Source organism: Echiichthys vipera (assembly GCF_963691815.1).
Source record: "Echiichthys vipera genome assembly, chromosome: 4".
In the NCBI taxonomy this organism is placed as follows: domain Eukaryota; kingdom Metazoa; phylum Chordata; class Actinopteri; order Perciformes; family Trachinidae; genus Echiichthys; species Echiichthys vipera.
Window position 1 is genome coordinate 23,691,688 of NC_139829.1, and position 25,705 is coordinate 23,717,392.

General features: G+C 40.5%; 3 protein-coding genes across 4 annotated transcripts; 1 reads left to right on the top strand and 2 right to left on the bottom strand.

Annotated features, from left to right (window-relative positions):
- Positions 1 to 348: 348 nt before the first annotated feature.
- Positions 349 to 3,701, top strand: LOC310946621 (uncharacterized protein). The gene is made up of 2 exons (XM_083913130.1): positions 349 to 457; positions 2,409 to 3,701. The coding sequence occupies exon 2, from the start codon at positions 2,447 to 2,449 to the stop codon at positions 3,104 to 3,106; it is 660 nt and encodes a 219-aa protein (XP_083769256.1). The 5' UTR covers positions 349 to 457; positions 2,409 to 2,446; the 3' UTR covers positions 3,107 to 3,701.
- Positions 3,702 to 3,749: 48 nt separating this feature from the next.
- On the bottom strand, positions 3,750 to 19,516 carry skic3 (SKI3 subunit of superkiller complex). 2 transcript variants are annotated; one of them, XM_083913129.1, is made up of 41 exons: positions 19,486 to 19,516; positions 18,974 to 19,074; positions 18,712 to 18,855; positions 18,389 to 18,480; positions 18,156 to 18,231; positions 17,909 to 18,055; positions 17,623 to 17,721; positions 17,386 to 17,494; positions 17,103 to 17,243; positions 16,871 to 16,969; positions 16,546 to 16,670; positions 15,445 to 15,531; positions 15,104 to 15,207; positions 14,826 to 14,952; positions 14,419 to 14,598; positions 14,097 to 14,221; positions 13,741 to 13,991; positions 13,512 to 13,614; positions 13,229 to 13,411; positions 12,904 to 13,051; positions 12,746 to 12,824; positions 11,814 to 11,875; positions 11,668 to 11,724; positions 11,492 to 11,560; positions 11,020 to 11,094; positions 10,445 to 10,586; positions 10,231 to 10,324; positions 10,009 to 10,086; positions 9,788 to 9,912; positions 9,577 to 9,700; positions 9,232 to 9,456; positions 8,563 to 8,635; positions 8,374 to 8,427; positions 8,043 to 8,154; positions 7,514 to 7,642; positions 7,303 to 7,427; positions 6,967 to 7,131; positions 5,825 to 5,977; positions 4,699 to 4,829; positions 4,110 to 4,233; positions 3,750 to 3,891 (listed from the first exon to the last, which is right to left on the bottom strand). In XM_083913129.1, exons 2-41 carry the CDS (start codon positions 19,061 to 19,063, stop codon positions 3,811 to 3,813), a joined length of 4,707 nt encoding a protein of 1,568 aa, XP_083769255.1. In that variant the 5' UTR covers positions 19,064 to 19,074; positions 19,486 to 19,516; the 3' UTR covers positions 3,750 to 3,810. The 2 variants fall into 2 exon arrangements, with proteins under 2 accessions (XP_083769255.1, XP_083769254.1); XM_083913128.1 differs by having other exon boundaries at positions 19,385 to 19,499.
- Positions 19,517 to 19,794: 278 nt separating this feature from the next.
- Positions 19,795 to 25,211, bottom strand: arsk (arylsulfatase family, member K). Its single transcript, XM_083912028.1, has 8 exons — positions 25,064 to 25,211; positions 24,717 to 24,846; positions 24,469 to 24,628; positions 23,916 to 24,198; positions 23,566 to 23,737; positions 20,703 to 20,927; positions 20,278 to 20,493; positions 19,795 to 20,168 (listed from the first exon to the last, which is right to left on the bottom strand). Exons 1-8 carry the CDS (start codon positions 25,169 to 25,171, stop codon positions 19,894 to 19,896), a joined length of 1,569 nt encoding a protein of 522 aa, XP_083768154.1. The 5' UTR covers positions 25,172 to 25,211; the 3' UTR covers positions 19,795 to 19,893.
- Positions 25,212 to 25,705: the final 494 nt, after the last annotated feature.

Genomic DNA, 25,705 nt, shown 5'->3' on the forward strand with positions numbered 1-25,705 from the left:
CCCGGCGGACATGCAACAAAAATAAACAGCCAGTAGCTACAAAGTAACAAGTGGGCTTCCCCTCCCCCTATTTCCTATCCATGTCTGACTGACTGAATATATGAGGAAAGGCTGGAATATCAAATCTGGCTGATACATAAAGTAGCTTTCCACCTTAAAAGATACAAACGTGTGCAGTTTGATTTCTTAAGACAGAGCAATTGGATTTACAAATGTAATGCTTGACATGCTGACACCCTTTCTAGAGGGAGGAGCAACTGCAGCAAAAAAAAAACTTCTGTGGCCAGTACGGGGATCGAACCCGCGACCTTGGCGTTATTAGCACCACGCTCTAACCAACTGAGCTAACCGGCCACGATTGACGAAAGTTCACGTAGATTACACACATTATTCAAAACTACTGAACAGAAAGTAAAAGTAATTGCGACCAGAGAGCAAAGCCGACTCCTCACTGACGGTAAGGTCTGTTAACTTATTCACGTTTCCGGTTAAAACCAGTCGACATTAATAGCTGATTAGATCTAGAGCACATGACCAGTAATGTTAAAAACAGTGACTATCATTTGAGTCCGTCGTCTAACTCGCCTTCAAAAGTAAGGTTAACGTTAACGTACATTCTAACGCAAACAAACGTTAGGTAGTTTTTCTGCTCATCTGATATTCGTTCATTCATCCGATAGTTTGTCTTTTGGTTTTAATCATGGCTGTATAAGGTAGAATAGTATATAATAGTTGCTGGGCCTTTCCTTTCGCCACAAGGGCTAACAATTAGCCTACGTAACTTCAAGAGTTGTCGTTACTTTGTATGACGTAAAGACGATGGCGTTAGGTAGGCTCGTATGGCGGGCGGTTTAAACATTTAGTTGCTAGACTGGATGTGTACTGCAGATATCTTTAATTCAGTTCTTCCTAGTCAAAAATAGAATTTCAGATATCCACAATGACGTTCTTCCTGGTACAAATGACGTCACTTCTGCCATGCATGTGTATTGGGAGTTCAATTCTAGATGTCCACAATTACATTTTAGACATCTAGAATGAACCTGAATATAGAAAAGAATAGAATTACTTTAATGATCACAGACTGGGAAATTATTTTGTAACAGCAGTAGTGGGTCAGCAAATAAAAACTCTGTACATAACTAAAATAGAATCCAATATATACATAGTGTATATATACAGTGCACAGTGTGCTATAAACAATAATATATACAACAAAATATGCAAAATATACTATAACAATAATAATATATACAAAACAAAACAACAAAAAAACAGTAGAGAGAGGGAATGGATGATATGGATATCTGTGATGTAATGCCTACAAGGGAAATCTCCCATTTCAGATATCAATAATCCAATTGTTACTAGTCATAAGTTTAATTTCTGATATCTCAAATAAAGAACCATTCCAGATATCCATAATGCAATTATGACTATCCAAAATATTTTGACTTGAAAAAGGGCCTTTGAGGATATGTACAACAGCAAATGTTCATTCTAGATATGCTAAACTGTGACTGCGGATATCTAGAATTGAAAGCCCAATAAGCATGAATAGCAAAAGTGACATAAGTTGTACTAGTGAGTGAATGAATGCTTTATTTCAAACATGTGAAAAATATATTACACTTGAAGCACTAGTCATTAAAACCCTTTGTATGTTTGAAAAGGAGTAGGAAGAAGCATTAGCTTATTAATTCCTACCCCCTCTCCACTTAGTATCTTGTACTGTAGGTTTTCTTACTTCCTGTGTATCCTGTTTTTTTGTTATGTTTTTTGTTTTTTTAATACGCTCAACAAAACAAACAATAACCAACAAACAACACAATAAATAAATGACAAGTATGGCAAAGTGTGAGAACCCTAGTGTTCGTCATACCCCTCTTCTTCCCTGTACCTGGTAAACACCATCTGTTTGTACTGTTGTTTGAATTTGCTCATGGTTGGACATTGTCTGAGCTCCTCCGCTAGTCTGTTCTACAGTTTCACTAGTAAGAATGTCATTGGTTGATGTCTTATAGTATCATTCTGACAACGAAGAATTCAATTTTTACTAGGAGAAATGGCATTAAGGATTTCTAAAATGTCATTAATAGATAGGAGTGGGATCCATTTAAATGTCCAAACCACTTGCAATAGATCATTTGACAGATGACACTAGCTACAGTGTCTGCTATCACAGCTATCAAACGTTGTGACCCTATGTCTAATAATGGTGGCAAGTTTGGTAACAGCTGCTATCAAAATATAGCTGAAATTCAGAATTGGGGCTACTGTTCACCGCATGACACCATGCCCTCTAAAGATTAACAATCTACATACAAAAAAAAAATGAAAACAAGGTCATAAAAGATGTCTCGTTTATCTGTTGTATGATGGTGCAATTTTTGCATTTATTTTTACAGAACTGTTGGCCTTGAGCAGCACCTCTTCTTAAAACAAGATGTCTCTGCCTTTCTTTGGCTGGGAGGTGACCTATGATGACGACTCTCCTCGTTTGGAGCTGGGGCCTTCTCAAGAGCCCCAAAACCGAGGTGTCTTCAGAATGTACCATGGCACCACCGTTGCCAATGCACGGCTTATCCTTGCCACTGGCTTTAAGCAGTCATCGGGTGGCATGCTGGGAAAGGGCGTCTACGTCAGTCGTGATAAGAAAAAGGCGGAACGTTATCCATTGAACAGTAGCTCAACAGACCGTGTGGTGCTTGAGTTACGTGTGCGTGTGGGCCGTGTCAAGTGTATTGACAAGGACAACCATCCTATGCAGTACACCTGGAGCTCACAGGGCTACGACACTGCTTGGGTACCCCCCAACTGTGGCATGAAAGCAGTGCCCAGCGGCCTAGAGGAGGATTGCGTTTTTGACCCCAAAAATGTGAAGGTCACAGGGATTGCAAAGGCGCCTGGTGCTGTACTGACAGAGCTTCAGCAGCTTGTAACTCAGAGTCTAATGAATCCATGCGGAGGACAGGGTGGTGCTATGTGCTTACTGTGTAAGGGAAAGATCCAGCAGGGTTCTCCACACATCAAGCAACCGTGTTGGGGCTGTGGGCAAAACATCTGCGCTCTCATGACTAGGCATGACTGCCCAGCCGGCGTCTGAGAGGATGTAACGGCCTGCGAAATGGTGCTGTAGTGAAACAGATGGAATGAAGACCCGCGTCCGTATGTCCTTCTAATGTGGTGAAGAAGGAGTGGAGGAAATCTAAACCAACGAGTAAAATTCACAGCTCAGGGTGTAATCATACTTTTGAATCCAAGTTTCTATCTTTCCTTTCTCTGTGTTACTCTCTCTTCCTTTCTACAAATGAATAACTGTAATTGGTGCAGCATGTTACTTGAGTTACTGCTCCACATCTTGCAGATCTCTGTATGTTATCTGCAAAGTCCTTTTTTATAAATTGAAGCGGCGTTTATAGAAATGAGGCATTGTATTGTATAATGACCTATTTTATACAGATCAGCATGCGTTAGGTTGCAATCAAGATGAAACAATCTTTTTGTACTGAGCAAGATGCCTTTATTTCAGCCTGAATCTGGACATTGGTTACTTTCTGCCAAGTCTACTTTATTTGCACAATATGTGATAAAGCTCATGATTTTGATTTGCTGAATTGATTTGATTTCCTGAACAGTGTATAATGTAAAAAACTAAGAATGAAGTAATGCAAATAAATATTACGATATCAGACCCAAAACGTCCAGTGTGATATGATTTCCTAACAAGCTGAACGTGATGACTTCAACCGTGGATAAACCTGCTAAGCTGCATGATTTCAAAGTGATGCATTCGTGGACTTGCAAAATTCAGGATGAAGCAGAGGCAAGCAGTGAATGAAACTCCAGCAGTCTTTGATTTCCATTCATTTTTGCACGATGCAAAAGGACCTGCGAAAAGATGAGAAAATATGTTCACCATCCACGGTATCTTGAGAGCAAACAACTGATATATACGATGTTAGAACAGTAAGACTGGTTTCAGTTACACACACTGTTTCCATAGAAGTGGTGATTGGAAAAAGGCAATTCAAGTTAATTTGTATTATTTGTACGAAGAAATGATTCGATCTGGTGCCACTGTAGGTATGACACAGCTGTTTGCTCACATTCATTAGCTCCTGGTCGTTTTTGGCATGCAAGTGTCTGAGGAGGTACCAGCTGGCCACCTGCACCACTGTCACTGGGAAGTCTTGAGAGTATGCCAGCCTCTCCAACAAACGCCTTGTCTCCCTGCAGAAGACACACAGATATGGGCAAAGGTATAACATGGTACGCTGATCAGGTTTTATTGTTAGCTAGGACAAATGTACTTCTGCTACTCTAGATTGAAACCCTGTGTTTTTTTTTTGATATGATAAAATGAAACTTGTCTCTGGCATGAAATGACCTTTAATATTGGGATTATGCTTGGCACAGGGGAGTTCCTGCAGCATCTCTAAAGGGACTAATCGTTCTAATCAGCTCGCTGATGAATCTAGCCTTCCTCTAATTAAGCGTCCTGGCAGGCCTATGAGGTAGTGACAGAAGGCTATTATGTCAGGGCAGGAGAACTTGTAAATTGCTCTTCAGTTACAAAAGTACTTACACCTTGATAAGACAGCTGGAAGCACACATCTGAAGGATTGGGAATCTTGTGATTAATTTAATTTATGCTCTGCATTATACTGGAAACTGAACACAGTGAGATGCACTGACCTGGCAGCCATCTTGGTCACATACTGGAGCAGGGCCTGGAACAGGAGGGCCATGGGGGATGAACCCAGCTTCAAGACTTCAGAGGTGGCTTCTAGTATCATGTCCGTCCAGTCGTTTCTTGGTGCACCCGCCTGGGAGGTCAGATCACACAAGGCTAAGAATAGAACTAGCAATAAGACCAAACACAAAATCGAGTTTTATCCATCTACTTAACTTAAAATACCTTTATTGTTTGAATGAATGTTTTCTTTTTTTCTTTTTCCAATATTTGTTCTTGCACAAAGAAACAAGAGGAACATAACCCACCTGAATATTTTGATGAATCAGAATCAGAAACGTGTTTATTGCCAAGTAACAAGTATGTTGAATCACATTTATGATGAAATTAAAAGTTTGATTTATGTTGAAAGGTAATACTGCAGACAGTGTGTGTGTGTGTGTGTGTGTGTGGGTGGGCATATTGGTCTAATTTTGTTTTAGTTTAGGCTAGACCTAATGATCTTAAATAAGTGTGAACATTAAAATTATTAAATGAATATATAAATAATTGTAAAACATTTTCTACTTTGTTTTCATGAAGTAAATTGCTTTTTCATCATTAACATAATATTTCACAGCACAAAATGCAATTTGGCTTGTGTGCTTAGTGTCTTCTGATCTTCTTATGAACAAGCAGTACATGAGTATTGATGAATGCTACAAAAGCTCTTAAATTGTCCACATGCACGCACATGCCGTGTCCATGCGTTCTGTATTCTAAAGTGTGTATTTTTTTTAGTTACTTTTAGTAACCAGGGACAGGGGGTTGCAAATTAGTCTTGACTAGAAACCTCTATGCATGGCATCTATTTTATATGGCACAAGGTACAATGAATTTGTCCCTGGTCAATAAACTTCTAAACAAATTGTTCAAATTGTTATTATTATTATTATTATTATTATTATTATATTATCTTATTATTTTGCAATCCCATTACATTTGTAATGTTTCATATGTTCTTATTAATGGGCACAATTCTGAAGGGAAAATAGATACCGTAGTTGTGCTAGTAAGAGCTGTACTTTATCACCCTAAAAATAATTATTTTGGATCGAGATCCATGTTACATTGTACGCAAGAACTCACCATACAGGGTCCTAGTGCAAGCAGGGCTAGTCGGAGCAGGCTGGCTACTTGGCTGTTGTGCAGGCCGAGCTGTGAGGCTAGCTGCAGACTTTGCCTGTAAGCCATGACTGCCTGAACCAGCAGGCCCTGGCTACGATACACCTCAGCCAGCCACTGAGAGAAGGAGTGATTGGAAATCCAAAATGAGTAAAAGTGGAGGTGAGAACGTGAATATGAGAGGTGAAGGAATAGGGGCACAGAAGAGATTGTTATAGGCACGTGAAATAAAAATCGAAAGAAAGATTAAAGGGACAAAATATAAACAAGAGGTAAAAATGATTCTACGTTACTTAAATCACACTAGAGTTCACATCTGATAATCCTCTGTCTCTTGGCTAAAGTTGAAGCAAATATAAAACTACAGGTACAAAAATGGTAGCAAGTTCAACTAGTAATATGATACAATGACTTCTTAATGCAATATTCTTGTAAAAACACGAATCAAGCCAAACCTAGCCAAGCCTTTACTTTAGTACTTGCAGCAACAATAAACTCTGAAGCTAAATAAATGATTAATATCCACAGATATAAGGACTAACAACATGAACAATGAATTTACTCTCATTACATAAAAGTGTTAACTGCATGTTGATTCAGAAAGGACCATATCATTTGTAAATGTTTGTACAGGACGGACTGTGACATTGTGGTATTACAAGACATCTTAACTTGTTCAAATTTCATCATTTATACTTGTAACATTTCTGGACAGAACCACAGCTACTATCTGCCAATATGTTCAGGGCTTTAAAGAGAGAGCCTGGTGCTCTTGCTGCTTCCCCCCTGCTGGTAGCATCCATTTGATATTAAGTGCAGCAATGTGAGGTCTCAAACAAGGAACAGAAATGGTCCTCATTAGGCCAGGGTCTCGGTGAAAAAATGTATGTTCGTGGTGAGGAGAAAAAAAAACCATCTTATCATTTCAAAGACCACAACACTTATCAAGTGACCACCCTGAACTGAGACGTCAATATTTTCAAGCCTCGTTATATAATGGAGTTCAGTAGAATATGTCTGTGCGAACAATGTGTTATAGCCCTGTTGTTCCATTAAACAACTGCTGCTTGAAATTAAAAGACCGGTATGGTTGAGTACCAACTTACGAGCCACGCCCCGAGGTTGGTTGGGTTCATCATCACTGTATTGTTTAGTTGCTCCAGCACAGAGTCTGGGAGAACAGTGCCAGCCTTGGCCACAAGGAGACGCTGACACTGCACCTGTCTCAGTGACAGCATCACTGCAGGGTGTTCTGGAGAAACATTCAGCACCTAGAATAAAGCAGGCAGAGTATGAGGAACACAGTACGGAAAAAAGGCCCTGCATGTAACTTGAATTACTACACTTCTGTGTGCATTTCTGTCTAAAACAAGTCTAACTCTTTCTACAATTAAGCAAATCAGATTACATTGAGATTCTGTGAGAGTTGGTTTATATCCCACCTGTGAGCAGAGAGCTTCTGCCTGCTCCAGCTGTCCCCCCAGCATGAGACCCGTCACTGCTTGTTGTAGTACCCAACCTTCTAGAGTCTGGGCTAGAGGGCGCTCTATCTCCTCCACATTATGCACTGGGATACAGAAAGGTGTCTTTTACTCACTCAGACACACACAAAATACTAGACAACTTAAAACACAGACAGGCCAATGCACACACCTTTCTCAGAAACAACTGACATGAGGGTCTGCTCCATTCCTTGTCTGCAAGGAGCAGAACCCGAAAGATAACAGGAAGTGTTCTCTGCGTGACAGGCAGCCATTAATCCTGCCCATGTTGCTGGATCATCTGATAGTAGAGAGAAGAATGGAGACTCAGATCTCAAAGACATTTCACAGTATTCATTTAATGGAAGGTGTAAGGTAGTGTTACATTTATCCAATAAGGACAACCATAGACAAGCTTCTCTGTGCCACCAAGCTGCAAAACTTGAATTTACTGTATATATTTTAGGCACCATTGTCTAGAGAAGGTTCTCACAGGGGTGTACCATATCCAATATTCACTAGAATTCATCTAATTACATCAATTTACACAGTTGTATTACCTAATACTGACGTTCCTAACCTCTTTAAGACTGATTTGTTTTCCAAGACAGTTATTTTTTTCAGTTTACAATTAAATGACATATGTGTTTTTGTGACATAGTTTAAGGCTTTTTTGTGTGTGTCTGTGTCTGTATTTATACCAGGACAGAGCAGCACAGCTCTCTGCATAGTCTTCAGTGCATTCCTGTGACTGTCCTCTCCAGAGTGTCTCCCAGCAGCCAGCTGGTTCACGCCACTGTATAACAGCGCCCTCTGCAGGACACAAGTTAGTTCAGCTCAATTTCATATATAAAAACTGTGGGAAAGACACCAATGTCATTACTGACAGTACTATACCCTAAAACATTTATTTCAGATGCTGACATAACTATAGTTTGCAAAAGATTAAACACTATAGAGTAACGATTCAAACGAATCCAACAGATAATTATACACAAAGCCGTTTAAACCTAAATATATAGTCACTCTTACCTTTCCTTGGGTCATACTAGAGAGACAGGCAACATGACCAGCCATCGCCCCGCCCTGGGATACACAGAAGACAAAACAATGAACTCTTCCACTCTAACTACACCAAAAGACAATGAGGTTGCTCTGTTGAATGTGTGCTAGTTTAATATCCTGGTTTTGTGCTTAGGATGTGTGTAATGACAGCCTTACATTTGCCTTCCTGGGGTAGTATTGTGGTACCAGCCTGGACAGCAGGGCCCACAGAGATGGGTTTCCAGGATTGCTGTAAATAAGACAAAAAAAATGTAGAATTTGTACCTTATAGGCTTTTCCTATTGATGATATGTATGAAATGTTGCAAGACTGTCTGAGAAACCACGGCAGGTGTTCATCAGTAGGTTTGTAGATTCAAATGAACAGGGACTGCATGAGAACAAATAACGTATCTACATAATGCTTAACGTTCAAAAGTCTCCAGGGAGACAGAAAAGAATCTCACCAAGCACATGTATTGGACTTTGCTCTGATCACTCCACTCATAGAATACACTGCAAGTCTGTCAATTGTTCAATTACGGATTTACTTTAATATTCCTGTACAAATCTGCAAACGTTTTTACAGAACTAGAGACATTTCTATCCAATACTGACCCAAAACTAATGATTGTAAATCAATGTTGTACATGCAATACTGCTTCATTGACCAGGGCTTCCTTTTAAAGTATATTTTGTAATCTCAATGGGACTTACCTGGTTAAATAAAGGTTTAATAACACGAGTAATTATCAAACACACTGACATTTGATCACACGGATGTATGATTATTTAGGTTATGGTATAGTACAGCACATCACTAGGTTACTCTAAACAAGCAGTTTACCTGTGTACAGCTTTGGAAGCCTCTCTTTGCACCGCGCTGTAGTTGCCCTGCAGGGCAAGCAAGGCGCATGTGAGTAGACACCGCTGTTCTATAACGTTCCCGGAGGGTGAACCTTGCTTTAGCAGCTCAGTCAGGGCAGCAGCAGCTAGTGTAGCATCACTGTGGACCAATCCCAGGGCACATAAACACAGCAGAGACTCTGAGATTGGCTCTTTCAACATCGAGCTGTAGAGGCAGAAAGCAGACAGATAAATACTTTTAGCTTGAATATAATAACTGTACAAGTATTGTTATTATTACTATTACAAAATCACCGGTACAGTCCGGACAACACACTGGATTTACCATTTAAACAGCAGAGTCTTGGCTGAGTCCAGGTGACCCTGCCGGTGCTGAAGCAGCGCCAGAGCTGTCAAGATGTAAGCCTTCTCTTTCTCACTGGAAGCCACAGCCAAGGCACGTTCGTATGCTACAATACACACAAAACAATTTAGTCACAGTCAGTCTGGCATGTAAACACATACACAATCTCTGGTTTTAGTGCATCAGTCCTCACCGTTGATGCTCTCTGGGACGAGTCCTGCCCTGCAGTAGGCCAGAGCCAGCCCTGCTAGATCACTGAGCTCCTGCAGAGGAGTGGAATTATAAACACGAACCGCCTCCTCCGGCTGGCCCGAGGTGCTGCAAGAGACACAGTGGGACGTAAATAGAGTTCAGGCTATTTTGTTAGTATTGTCAAAGATGGTCAAAGTACATGGTAATGAGGCTTGTTGTTACCATAAAGCACGGCCATAGCTTCCCAGAGCAAAAGCCAGCTCTTCTGTCAAGGACATGGACTGAAGCACTTCAACAGCTCTGAGAAATAAGAGTTAAGATTGAGAAAGGTGATTTGTATACAAATACGTACTAAATTGTGTTTAGAAGTACAATATCTTTTGTCTTTCACTCTTTTCTTGGTACACTGCCTCATCACCCTTAGAATCAGTGTAATTCAGACACCTTTTATAAGCCTGTAAGGCCTGCCTCTTCAGCTGCAGATGCTCATTAAGGTAGCCAAGCATAATAAAGGCATCAGGGTCGGACTGGATCCTCTCTGGGAGGGAGAAAAAATAAACTTTATGTCACAAAACATCCATCTCTAACCTACGACCCAAATGCAACCAAGGAATCTGTGGATCTTGCATGCACACCAACACCCAAGTGGAGGCTGTACCTGTGTACTTTGTGAGTGCCACCTGAGCAGCAGAGATGGCGTTCATCTGAACTATGTTGTAGCGGTACAGTTCAGAGTCTCTGTTGCTCTTATCCAGCAGTGTGGAACATACCCAGTAGGCATAACCTTTCACTCCCTCCACCTGCCAGGGAAAGACAAGTGGAAGAAAGATGTAGAGAAAAGGCAGAAACAGGCAAGGAATTATTTCATCGTGGCATCACCCCTAAAACTCAGTAGTGGTAGCAAAAGGCTTTTAGCTGAACATTAAGCAGAGTGACAGAGAAAGTAGATGCAAAGATTAAACTGTTATTAGACAGCCAATAACATGTACTAGAAATTACTAGTGGAATTACGTGGAAATTCTTTAATGCTGAAGCCACAGTGAAAAACAGCTTAATGTTTGCAAAATATAAAAGAGCTGAATATTTAAAAAGAATATTAAAGAAGCTGAATATGTGAAAAAGGTAAATGCTTTGTAAGCATTTCCACCAATAAATATTTGGATAATAGTTGGAAATGCTTTGTACGCATTTCTACCAATTACAAAAGCAAGTGGGTTTTGGGAGGTCACGCACATGCATGCTGAGTTCAGTAGTGTGCCTGAAAAGATCCATGGTGTCATAGCTCCCCACTCTCTCTGCTATCAGCGCCTAATAGGAGGACAAAGGGACAAAATCATCAAGCTCTCATTTAAACAGCTAAAGAGTTCAAGGACAGAAATTGGTATGCAATTTTAGTCTAATCAAACCATGTACTTTAAATTTCAAGTATGTGCTAATCAAATAACAGTAGATTTAAGCCAGGAATATAGTATTTCTTACCTACCACTGCACTTTAAATCCTCAAATGAGTAATTACCTAATAACCCTTTTCCATGTTAGTTAGATTTTGCCTACAAATGTGTTTCACATGTATGCATAAACAGTACAGGAAATATATGTTTATGCATAAAGCGGCCTTAATCCTTGGACATATTGTCAAGTTTCGATTTCCTCGACACGATTGATTAAAGGGAATGTTAAACATTGTTTCAAGATGTTTTTGTACCTGTCCGATCCAGCAGTTGACATAAAGCGGCTCTAGCGACTGGGCAGTCTTGAAGGCCTCGTGTGCAAGCTAAGAAAATAAGACCGGATTTTGATAAAGAAAACAGTCATTCAACTATTTAAAAACAAAAGAAACATAAGAAAATTGAACACACGCACGCACACACACACACACACCTCTATATTTTCCTTCTTCAAATACAGGGTACCAAGGTTGGTCCAAGCAACAACATTCTGTAATAAAAAGTTAAAAGGTCACATGAGAACATCAGAGCATTGTCTGAGAATACTATTCATCACCTGAAGAACCGTTCAGTACATACATTTGGTTCGACTTGTATGGACTTGATGAAGCAATGCTGAGCCAGAGCCAAGTTCTCAAGACCTGATGGAACAAAAAGAAAGTGACAAGATAGAACTTCATCAGTTCCTTGGACACAAATCAATATAAAGTCGCATTCATCAGAGAAAAGAAGTCACATCTACATACATAACTAGGCTATGCATTTTCCGTCTCCCCATTTATTTCATACTGAAGGTAATGCTACGGCAATATTGATATTTCTTATGGATTTAATTAAACTTTTATTATACAGGCCCAACCAGACAGCAGTTAAAGGTAAAAAGCCAGCATTATCCGAGCATGCTTTTTTGTTCCTGTCATGTCCTAGACCTAATTCAAAGAGCTAGACATGTGTTTGTTCATTAGGCATGGCTAAATCTGAAGGATTACAGCTTTTAGAATGAATAATACCTTGATCCAATATCTGTAGGTTACATGAACCTGAACTGAATAGCATTTCAGTGAGTATAAACTTCAGTATTTCCTACAGCAAAATAAAAAAAACATAACATGTTGAGGCCACACTTCTCATCAGTATGGATTATCATTATTTGGAACACCACGTGATGTTAATCTTTGTGAAGATGATACAATAACAGATAGAGCTTTCCACTAACCAATGATTGCCCATCTAGTATTATGACAGTAGGCCTATGTAGTTAATTTAACAGAGCAATGAGAGTAAATAACACATACAGGTTATATACAAACATACATATAACATTATCATTTGAAAACAATTTGTTTTATTATCAACTCAAAGTAAAAGGAAAAAAAATACACAGAATAAATTAATCGGGTTAAAGGATGCAGTCAAAGCTGCACTTGATGGGTTAAGTAAACACTGACCAACAAATTCACCTGATGGGGTAGACAGCTATTATTCACAAGAATGAGGTAGCATATTATTACCTTTGTTCATGGAAATCACTCCCAGGGCATTCCAGTAGCTATGACTTTCACTGTCCATCATGATAGCTTTTTTTAAACACTGAAAAGTTAAAAAAACAAACAATCAAAGACCGCCTCTGGCAGCAAAAAATACAAAACTCCAGGGTTCTGCGAGTTACCTGCTGGGCCTTCTCTAGGAGCAGAGATTGGTAGTTCTGGTCTCCCTCTGCAGGGCAGGGTAGGCTGGACTGGCAGTAATAGTTGAGTCCTAGGTCATACCAAAGACTGGGAACCTCAGACATCAGCTTTAAAGCACGGGCATAACACCTGCAGACAATAACATGTGCTAAATGTTCAGTGTTCAGTATCTATGCTTGGCCAACAGGGGCAAACATGGTACCTTGGGGCAACAATAAGACTATGTAGCCGTTATCAATGCATGATTTGACAAAATAGCACCGACTCTGCAACTCGGAAAACATCTATGCCTGTTTGTGGTCTTACCTCTCACCGACTTTGAGTGTCTGGGCCTGGTTGAGTGTGTGGCTCTGGATGTTGGGGTCTAAACCAGCGAGTGGGGCGGGCACTAGAACCTGAGCTCTGATTGGAGACACGTTGCTGACTGCTGTGCATGCATCTCCCAGCAGCTTCCACAAACAGGACAGGTCTGGACGCAGCTCCACAGCTCTGAAAAACACATAAATGTGAAATCATAGATCAAGTAAATTGGACAAAGTGTCTGTGTTATACTACTATGTAATGTAGCGCAGATTAAACTAGTCATTACCTGAAGAGGTTCTGTATGGCTTGCTGAAGGAGGTCAATGGCTCCCCCATCTCTGCAGTCTTCCATTAAACTTTTTGCCAGAGACAGCCGGCACTCCCCAAGACCTGAACACGAGATAATAACAATCTGATTAAACACACAAGTTCAGAAATATGACTCAGAGATATGCATTGAAAGGCATAACATTAAAGCAAAGTGAAGGTTTTGGATACACAGGTACAAACGCCTACCTTTAAGAGCAGGAACATAGTCCTGCTGCGCTGTGATCTGCAAGTACTCTGCAACTGCCTCTTTGAACTTGCCCAGGGTTTGTTTGATAGCAGCAGCCTGGTAGACACTATAGATGGAGGAGGGCTGAAGCTGATGGGCCTTACCAAAGGCCTTCAGAGCAGCAGTGAAGCTTCGGCGGTTTAAGTAGGCCTCACCTAAACACTCCCAACACACCCAGTCCTCGGGATCGGCTCTCAAAGCTGCCTGCAGACTGTAAATCAGTCAGTGCTCATACGCTTAACATACTTAGGATAATGTAGAAAATGATAAAGACCCGAGTTAATAAAATTTAATGTCTAAGATTTGAAAGTCTTACTCTGCTACAGCTTGTTGATGTTCTCCAACCTTTAGGTAGTACAGTCCTCGTCTCATCCAGGCCCATTTAGCTGAGCCAGGAGTGGCTTTCTCAATAACTGACTGAAGTATTGCTAAGGCAGTGTCCTGAGGCATTAAGGCAAGAAGAGAGGAGAGAGGGAGGATAAAAAGGGAGGATAGGGATAAAATAAGCATGGGAAGGGTCAAGACAAAAGACAAGCACCTGTGTTGACACTTTGTAATGGTGTTTCCTCTAAAACAAAGTGGCAACACCACACATGACAGCTCAGATTGTTGTGTCTGATGCCAACAAATCCACTTACCATGTCATCCTGCTCCATACAGAGATCCACTGATGCAGCTCCAGACTCAGCATCATTGTTGTCCATCTCAAAGGCCTTCTTATAGCAGCCTCGTGCCCGGCCAAGATCATTTGCCACCTCCCGGTAGTAGTGTCCAAGGTAGCGGAATACGCAACCAAGTTGTGGGTCTAATTTTGCAGCCTGAAATAAACAAATGAAACTTTTTAATCTTAGATGTCTTTGAGCACTACACGTCTGGCAATAAAAATTAGATCACAAATCACAAGTTTATCCATTACTGTCCATTAACACTGATCTTTCACAGACTGGACCATTGGTATTCGAGATATTACATTAGTTTTTTAAAATGAACATGTAAAAAATTCACCTGCCAAAAATGACAACATTTCAAAAATAACTGTACTAACCTTGAGCAAATGTGTGTGAGCTTTGCTCCGATCTTTACGGGTCTCTTCTCCCATGTCCCAGTAGAGTCGTCCCAGTAAGAAATAATACTCTCCACAGCCTGGGCTCTGGCTAGCTGCCTTTAGAAAACTAAACAACAGTAGAGAAAAAAAAGAGAGAAAAGTTCACCTAGGGGAACTAAACTTTCTTTTGCACCAAACAAACAGATTTCACCTAGATTTAAGGGAATGGAGTGCCAGTGGAGATTAAAAACTTGCAAACAAAATAAGGTTGTTTTTACCTCTCCTGTGCCAGCTGCTGCTGGCCCTGAGCCAATTGTGCCAGACCTCTCAGTACCATCCCTTCGGCCAGGTTAGGGTTAGAGACCACCAGCTCTGATGACACCTACAGAAGACACACTAGTTTAATCTGCATCAATATAACTTGGGTCTAATACAAGAGATCCTTTTCTTCTTTTGCTTTTACTAAAATAGAGGACAACATTGTATCTTCAGCTGTTATCATAAATTTCCCAAATGAACACATTTAATATATAATTTATTGTAATACTGTGTTTCCTATAGTATCATAAATTAAATCTGACATAGACAGACACAGTCCAGTGTGTAAAGTGTTTTCAACCTTAAGTGCTTCATCAACGTGTCCTTTGTTAAGGTATGCACGTCCTCTAAGGGCTACAAGAACTGGGTCTTTTTCAGCACCTGGGATCTGGAAAAAGAAAAACAAGAAACATAGACATGATATTTACTTTGACATTACAAATGAATTTCCAATGTTACAACAGCAAAATATTTCACAATAAACCCAGAAAAAAAATCAAATAACAGCTTAATACCCAGTTATCAAAAGAGACAGGTTTAGTAAAGTGCAGATGATGTGGTCCTGATGGTATCGTCGGTCAGTGACCTTCAGCACTCACTGGATCGGTTAGCAGCCGAGTGTGAAACGGCTGGGATGAGGATCATCACCTCTAAATCTGAGGCCATGGCTCTCAGCAGGAAACCGGTGGATTGCTTACTCCAGGTAGGGAATGAGTCCTTACCCCAAGTGAAGGAGTTCAAGTACCTTGGGATCATGTTCACGAGTGAGGGGACGATGGAGCGTGAGTTTGGCTGGAGAATCGGAGCAGCAGGGGAGGTGTTGCAGTCGCTCTACCGCACCGTTGTGACGAAAAGAGCCGGAAGGCAAAGCTCTTGATCTACCGGACAATCTTCGTTCCTACCCTCACCTATGGTCATGAAAGCTGGGTCATGATTGAAAGAACGAGGTTGTGGGTACAAGCGGCCAAAATGGGTTTTCTCAGGAGGGTGGCTGGAGTCTCCCTTAGAGATAGGGTGAGAAGTTCAGCCATCCGTGAGGAACTCGGAGTAGAGCCGCTGCTCCTTTGCGTTTAAAGGAGCCAGTTGAGGTGGTTCGGGCATCTAGTAAGGATGCCCCCTGGGCGCATCCCCCTGTGCGCCTCCCTAGGGAGGTGTTCCATCCAGCTGGGAGGAGGCCTCGGGGAAGACCCAGGATTAGGTGGAGAGATTATATCTCCACACTGGCCTGGGAACGCTTTGAGATCCCCCAGTTAGAGCTGGTAAAGGTGGTGCAGCAAAGGGAAGTTTGGGGTCCCCTGCTAAAGCTGCTGCCCCTGCGACCTGACCCCGGATAAGCGGTTGAAGATGAGATGAGATGAGATACAACATGCTAAATATACAGAGAATTAGGCAATAACATTACCTGTGGGAATGTCTCCAAAGCCTGGTCTGCAGCCTTCTCTCCTCCCATCCTGACTAAAGCCTCTAGCTTCATCTTAAGTAGTTTGACCCTCAGCTCTTTGTCTCCAGAAACACACACAGTCAGACCTAATAGAACCAGACACAAAATGAAGTTCACTATCTGCCTTAGCTGCCTTTTAGATGATGGTGGTAAACATCCTTATAACATTCAAAAATGGTGTGTTTTACTAAACTCTTGATTATTTTGATTGGACTTATACTCTTGCACTAGCTGGATCAATGATTATATCTGGATAACATAGTGATATGCAGCAGACTAAACATACCTTGGGAGCATGATATAGCACTGTCTGAATATCTCTGCATCTTAAACTGAGCTTCAGCCAGACTGCACCACCCTGTACTGGAGCTTATTTTCTTCAAACCTAATAAATCAGAAGAGAAAGATTATGTGACGTTAGCACGGAAATCCTGAATTACAGAGATGGAACAAAGTGCACGTCTCACTAACAAGTGCTTTTTACATTAATAACATTCTTTATCGATGCACAAACTCACCTTGTGCAAGGTCCTCAATGGCATCTTTGAACCTTCCTTCTTGCAGTGCTTTGGTGCCCAGACCTAAGTGACCTAATCCACTGTTAGGGGCCAGATCCAGGAGCCGAGAGAAACAGTTGGCTGCATCCTCACTCTGGACCCCTGCATATACAAACATAGTATGTATTAAAAGTGAGACAAAAGCTGACAGATGATTATCTTTGCTAGGATATGTATGTAATCTTTAAATCAAGCATTGCATTCTGCAATTTTAGATTTAAAGAGCAAGACAAGACTATGTTACCTGTTTTGAGGTAGTGAGAGCAAAGGACTTCGAGTGGATAACTTTGGTTGGGGTATAGGGACAGCATGGACTCACATGCCGCTTTCATTTTGGCTTCTTCTTGGGGCAGCTACAGTAAGGGAAGATTCATGACAAGCTGGTAAGTATGAGGTAGCCTATTTTCTGTGAACTTTAACACAATTGGATTACCCTATAATTGTGTGGTGGTGACACAACAAACAGGTACAGTGCACTTACTTTGGAAAGACATTTGACATAGTCAGAAGAGACCTTCTTGTGCTCATCACCTGGTACAGGATCCATAAGAACCATTGCCTTTTCAAATGCCGTGATCAACTGGTAACCACAAACAACACAAAGCACTTACTACACAGCAGATGGTATAGAGATATGTGCAGTAATATGATATAACCCTTTAGGACTAGTGGATTGGAAGTGAAGGACTCTTAAGCATTTATACACAAAAAAGAAGCCCTACGTGTTGCTGAGTTTAAGTTAATCTAAGTTCGGGAAAATATCTTACATGCTGTTGAGTTTCACTGTCATGCTCTTCCTCATTAAGGCAGTCTGAGAGGAGTTGAGTCATCTGTTGGCATAGCTGCAGTAACTCTTTCTTGTCCACAGCCTCGTCCTCTTTCACCTGAATGAGTTGCAGCCAAACCTTTGCCAACTATGAGCAACCATACAAATATATTCAAATGGGTGAATTGAACAAAACAACAACAGTGTTTTCCTTTTCAATTGAGTGTTTGTGCCTTTAAATTACATACCTTTAAATACTCTTTATCAGACTGATAAATATCGGAAAGCTTGCTGATCATCTCGTAACATTTATTTTTGTCACAGCTGTTAATAAAGAAATGATGGGATTGAATAACAGCATAAATCAAATATATAGACAAAACTACAAACTGTTCCTAAGAAATCAGTAGGAAAGCACAAGCAAAGTCATCATAACTTCCTTTGCAGTTTTGAGAAACATCCTTAAGAGGTTTTTTGTTACCTTGCATACAGCTCAACAAGCTTCTGATAGATGTTAGGTAGCTCAACTTGAAAATCCCACTGATCTGTCTTCTCATAAAGATTTGCCAAGCCCTAAAACACAGTTCATAATTACTGCACCCAGGGGGGAAGGGTAGTAAATTATGCAATATCACAGCAACACAACAGTGAGATCCAGGTGGAAATGACTTGGTTTAATTAAGTGATGCACATCAGTAAATTAAGTGCACTCAGTGTAAAACCTGTCAAGTGTAGTTGGTTTAAGATGATTAGTGCCTGGAAGGACCTGCAAGCCATGACCACTACATTTCCCCCTTTCCTTACCTGCCATGCCAGCAGCTGCTCAGGCTCCAGCTCCACAGCCTTTTTATAGGCTGTCTGTGCCTGATCTGGTTGCTCGAGTTCACTGGCTGCCAAGCCGATGAATACCCATGCATTATAATTGTTCTTTTCAAGTTTCAAAACAGCCTAAAACCACCATGGGAGAGAACAAAGCAAAGTCAGCTATACAACATCTCTATTCAAGCTTATATCAACAGCCAAGACTGTATGTTTATCTGTAGTATGTGAATCTGAGATACTTTACCTTGCAGTGTTTTAGAGCCTCTTTGAACTCTTTGTTTTTTATGGCCTCTCTGGCACTTTTCAGTGCTGTTTTCACTTCTTTATTGGACATCTTGTGATTATCTGAGAGAAACAAAACATAAGAATCACGAGTCATAATAGCTTTAAGCAGTTTAGGTAGATGGACCTGCAACATGATTGCAATGCATCTGTATTATGGCAGTATTTGACATACAGTTAACCACAGATGTTTACTGCACTATTATGTCCACCGAGTAACGGTGATACTTGCCTGGAAAGTTAACAGCTGACTGTAAACAGAGTTGTCCAGCTAGTGTTGGCTAGCTCAATACAATGTAGCATTAGCATAGCTGTGAGCTTGTCAGAGCCTCTTTACTATGAAACTACTTTAGAATGAAAACTGGCTTCGAACCTTCACTGATACATAAGAGGTTATTTATTCCGCTGGTTGAACTGTTACCTAAGCATTTATTAAGTTATTTGCAATTGTGAAAAAATACACGGGCCACCCACTGTTTACGTGACAACTTTCTCTGCTCCGCCCGCCGTGTGACACGGAAGTGCAAGAGAAGTAGTCACACCTTCTATGGATTTTCAAAATAAAATTTCGTGCAGTTCGATCCACTTGTGTGGTGTGGTGCAGATTAAAAAAATAACAAAAGAATGCAAATCTCAACAGAATATTAATTTATTTAGGAAAAAAACATTGAAAAATCAATGCTACATATAACTAAAAGTGTAATTATGTGAGATATCATTAGAACAGAGTATGAATATTATTAAGAGCCTTATAGAGCTGCACACGTCTGTCTTTGTCAAAGATGTGAGTAAAGATTCATGTTTAATCAAAGTTCGAGTCAAGCTTAATGAAAGACATAACTTAAAGTTAACCATCATTACAACAATTTAAAATTAAAAATATCATAAAGAGTCATATAGCCACTTGTCTATAGCTCTCTCTTTGGCCAATGCATCTTTTTGCCAATCAACATGCCACCTGAGGTTAGCAATGACCTGGCTGTAATTTCTCCCCAAACTACGGCGCCAGGCACCAAATGCTTCTTTATTGTAAAGATGGACACTTGTTGAAACTTTTGGGTAGTCTACAATACTACGCAATAGCTTGTCCAGATGTGCCTGCACATCTGGGAATTTGAGAACTACATTATGAAGCTCTTCCTTGTCCAGTGTTATGTCTGCAAAACACAGAGAACAGAAAAATCAATTAGTTATATGAGGGTTTTTTAAATCATTGTTATTATTCTTGAAAGCATATAAATTTAGTTTCTGAGGCTAGGAACTCACCAAAAAGCTGAGGGAGGACACTCAGCCCATCTGCATAGACAATATATTTCCATTGGCCACTTCTCAGCATGTATGTGGAGGCATTGACATTACAACCATGATATTCACTCAGAACCCAGTCTGGATGTTCCTTCTCTGAGAAAGCACTAGCCTTGGATAGCATTGGAAGGAGCGAGTGGCCACTGAGAGTACCTACTGCTGGAATACCAGCAATGTCTGAAAAATACACAAGAGTCATCATCAAGTTACACCCAGTTAAAATTAAAAAATCAAAATTTACTCATGCTTTTATTCTGCTGCGTTTTACAGACCGTAGTCAGACAGTTCAAATCCCACCTTATTCTACCTTTCAACAGACATATATTCAGCAGACTTACTTTTTTTAATAGACATTTCAACCCTATGTGTTCTGTTTACTTCCTTACCTAGCAAAGTGGGATAGAGATCCACCAAGGACACAAGCTGGTTGGACTGCAGGCCAGACATCAGCCCAGGCCCCATGACCATCAGGGGAACATGGGAACTGCCTTCAAACATTGACATCTTGTAGAACTGCCGGTGCTCCATGGCTAGCTCTCCGTGGTCAGCCGTGAAGATCACAACAGTGTTGTTAAGCAGACCGGTCTCTCTCAGAGCTGAAATCACCTGGCCTGGTAAGATAGAGTGAGCATTGAGCTGCTGCTGCATTTTTACTTAATTCAAAAACATTCAGTCATGGCAGGATAAATTTGAATCTGCGCACCATACCATTGTGCCTATAAATAACAATATTTCTTATAGCCTTTATTTATTTATGGAAGTTTCACTGACAATATATCAAGTTATGTTAGCCAAACAGGCTGCACTGAATCAAGAAATAATGCTGATGAAATCCAGTGCAATTTGCATTATAATTGTGATATTTTAGTATAACTGATGTGTTAAAACAGAGTTTGATTTTAACTTGAGCCATCATTGTGAGTCGAAAAAACAAGGATTGAGCTTAAATTGAGCAGAATCAAAGAATGTCAAAAAGCGCTACATCAATGAACATGCTAATGTACTCTTTAAAAATGCCATCTCCTCGCTACCACCTCTAAACCCATGCCATGCTGATGATCTTGTAAACAACTTTAATTCCAAAATTGTGAATATCTTAGATGTCATGGCACCGGTTACAGTTAAAACGATTTCTGGTAAGCAAAAGGCACCCTGGAGAAAAGCTGCTGTTGTAACAGCCCAGAGAAGAGAGTGCAGGAAGGCTGAACGAATCTGGCGAAATACAAAACTTCATATTCACCATGACATCTATAAAGAGAGGCTCCAGGCCTACAATTTAGTCTTAAAAAGTGCTAGAGAAACATTCTTCTCCAATATCATAAACAGCAACACTAATAAGGCCAAAACCCTATTTGCAACTGTCGACAGACTGACCAACCCCCCAACACAAATACCAGCCGAACTCCATTCCACACAGAAATGCAATGAGTTTGCATTCTTTTATACTAATAAAATTGAAGGCATCAGACGTGCCATCAATATCTCAAACAAAAAAGTTGGATCACCACCCCGTTTAGGCCAAAATAACACAGCAATGATGGCAAGCTTTAATGCCATAGACTCTAAAACTCTAGTGGAAACAGTGACGGATCTAAAGCCAACCACCTGCTGTCTCCAAAGGCCTTCAAAACTGCAGTCATTAAACCTCTTTAAAAAAGCGGAGCCTAGATGCCTCTATTATCAGCAACTACAGACCAATTTCAAATCTACCATTCATAAGTAAAATAATTGAGAAAGTTGTACTCCAACAACTAACTCACTTCTTGGCTTCTACTGGCTGCCACAACAACCTCCAGTCAGGATTTAGACCTTTTCATAGCACAGAGACGGCCCTTATTAAAGTTATAAATGACATCCGTCTTAACACAGACTCTGGCAAAACTTCAGTACTAATGCTATTGGACCTCAGTGCTGCATTTGACACTGTCGACCACTCAATACTTTTGGACAGGTTGGAAAACTGGGTGGGGCTCTCAGGCACAGTCCTAAACTGGTTCAAGTCATATCTACAAGATAGGAACTTTTTTGTTTCCATTGGCGACTTTGTATCAGAACAAACCAACGTAACGTGTGGAGTCCCCCAAGGTTCAATCTTGGGGCCGACTTTATTTAATATCTATATGCTCCCACTAGGACAAATCATGCAAAATAATAACATTGACCACCATTGCTATGCCGATGACACCCTAATCTATGTAGCGCTATCACCAAATGACTATCGCCCCATAGATCTTCTGTGCCAGTGCATTGAGCAGGTCAAACACTGGATGTGCCAAAATTTCCTTCAACTAAATGAGGATAAAACTGAGATAATTGTTTTTGGTGCTAAGAAAGAAAGGTCTAAAGTCATCCAACACCTTCAATCACTGTCCCTGAAAACCTCAAATAAAGCCAGAAATCTTGGGGTTATTATGGATTCTGATTTACATTTCAACAGTCACATCAAATCAGTAACAAAATCTGCCTACTATCACCTTAAAAATGTAACAAGACTTAGAGGGCTCATGTCAGCTCAAGACTTAGAAACACTTGTCCATGCCTTTATAACCAGTAGGCTAGACTACTGTAACGGTCTCCTTGCAGGTCTTCCCAAAAAAACTGTCAGGCAGCTACAGCTTGTTCAGAACGCTGCTGCTAGAGTTCTAACAAAGACCAAAAAATGTGAGCACATTACACCAATTCTTAAATCATTACACTGGCTTCCTGTACGTCAGAGAATTGATTTCAAAATCCTCCTGCTCACATATAAATCACTACATGGTCTAGGGCCGAGGTATATCACTGATATGCTCCCACTACATAAGCCTTCTAGATCACTAAGATCCTCTGAGACCAATCTGTTAGTGGTTCGCAGAGTAAACTCAAATCAAGGGAAAGCATCTTTCAGTCATTATGCAACAAACAGCTGGAATAAACTTCCTGAAGATTTGAGACTTTCACCCACTCTGACCACTTTTAAAACTAGACTGAAAACTTTTATGTTCACCTTAGCTTTCTGCTAAATCTTGGCACTTTTAACGTCCGCACTGTTTTGATTATTGTCTATGTTTTTATTCTCTTTGTCTTCCTGTAATGCATTTGAATTCATGACATGTGCTGTGAAGCACTTTGAGTCTGCCTTGTGTATGAAAAGTGCTATACAAATAAAGCTGCCTTGCCTTGCCTTGCCTTGCCTTAAAGGTAGCTGTCAAACCCACTATCTCCTGCTTAGAGAGTCCATTCCCTGGTGAATTACTGCTGTCAACTAACCCAGCATGGCATCTGCTTCAGCACACATAGCATAATAGTAGGCCCTTATGCTTTTGACTTCTTCCTCAGTAAAAAAACCACTGCAGTTTTTGGTGAAGGTGGAATAGTAGTCGACAGGGTGCATGGCAGCGAAAGGCAGCCATTTTGGAACAGTGATGAGCTCAGAAGACACCTGTGTGTGTAGAATAAAAACGTAAAACATTATTTATATTTATATAAAAACATAGTATATGTATATATATATATATATTTATATATGTATATATATATATATACATATATAAAAACATAGTGTCATTTTTTAATAATGGCGAGAAAAAAAATCAAGAAACGGGGAAAGAAAAGCCCGCCTTTTTCAGCCAGTAGGGTGAGGTAAGAAAGGTGGATCCTCCTGCGGTGGGTCCCAAGGAGTCAGTTTTATAGGGATGAGGTAAATTGAGGCCAAGATAAAGAGCGAAGGGCTGGTTTGAGGGTGCCGCTCTCTGGTGGATCCACTGTGCGGCCTTGTCTGTGTTTTCCCAGTCTTTTCTCATGATCCTTACTGTTGACATGTTCCCAACAAGTTGCGTAACAGGCCGGCCCTCTTGACGCAGGAGGAATTGAACATCTCGTGTCCAGGCCTCAACTCGATTACTGCAGAAGTCGCACAAACACACACAGATAACAACAAGACGCAGGCAGAGATGCATAAAAATGGGAAGTGGAAAGAAACATGCGAGGACAAGCATCCAAAAATATGACTCACACTTGTTAGGAAAAATAGCTGCCCAAAAACACAGTATTATTTATCTCTCATACAGATCTCTCTTTTGTGTGTAGGGGTGTGTATGTGTTACTACTGGAATAGGAAAAGGTTAGTGACAGTGTTTTCTTATATGAGATACGGTGACAGTGTCTGCCTACCTGACAGAGTGACTCCCTGAGGTGTAGTCCAGCTTACCCATGGACTTGGTAAGATATCCATTCCCCTCCAGCAAATCCATCCATGTTGTTGCATTTGCACTGAGACACTTGTAGTTGTTCCATGACTGAGTTAGGTGAACAAACTGGCCGCTCCACATTGCTGGGGAACAGAGATTCAATTAGTATCCTATCTTTATTGCCATCTTAATTACCACAATATCTTTGTCCCCAGTGTATTTTAGTGGTACCTGCTCTTGAGGGGCAGCAGATGGGTGAGTTGGTGTAAGCATTGAGGAATGTGGTACCAAGCTCCCTGAGGTAGTTCACATATGGCAGCTGCACAACTTTGCTACCGGGATCAAAGGTCAACCGCCCATCCTGCAGAAAGGGGAAACATTTAGACCCCAAACCACTGAGGTGTACACAATTCAAACGAGGATAGAATGTGAAAAATAAAGCATCTCAGCTATTACAGTACTGTCTTCTCATATTGTTTTAGCCTTAAAAACCATTTACAACACTGCTAATAATACTGTAATTGTGGCAGTTACTATATATTACTAAAGTACTGTACTTTAACTCAATTCATACTCACAAATGCATCACTCATCACCATCACAATGTTGGGTCTGTTTCCATTTTGGCACAAACTTTGACGGTGAATTTGAAACAGGAAAATCAAAGCCAGCACTGCTTTAGTCATGACGGCCTTTCACCTCCTACAGATTTGATAGTTTGTCCAGACTTCATGAATCAGAGAAGATATCCGAAAAGTGTTCTCCTGTAGTAACGACTACTTTCAGACTTGAGAAGTAAAACATCCCGGTTATGCTTTCAAAATAAGAGTTTTCTTGTTTAACGTCAACTGAAGATGGTGAACGTGTAATGATAAACTGTAAACTCTAGAGGGCAGCATTCATCTTTCATTGTAATACACAATTTTGCTGAGCTGGCACTGTCATGGCCACTAAAATACTGTACATAGTAGCATTAGTAGTATGTCTCACAAAGATGTATGTCCGTGTGAAACTAATATCTAATTAGGCTTATACATGGTGAGATCAAATAGCTCCTCACATGACTGCAACTGATGCACTTTTTAAATGATAACATGACATCTGACTCATAACCCTTTGTTTTTACTGTTGAAAATTGTTTCAATCAAACACAATCCAATTTAAAATCAGTTGACACTTAACATTCGGCAGTCATGCGTTGTTTTATATTGTTTGTTGAA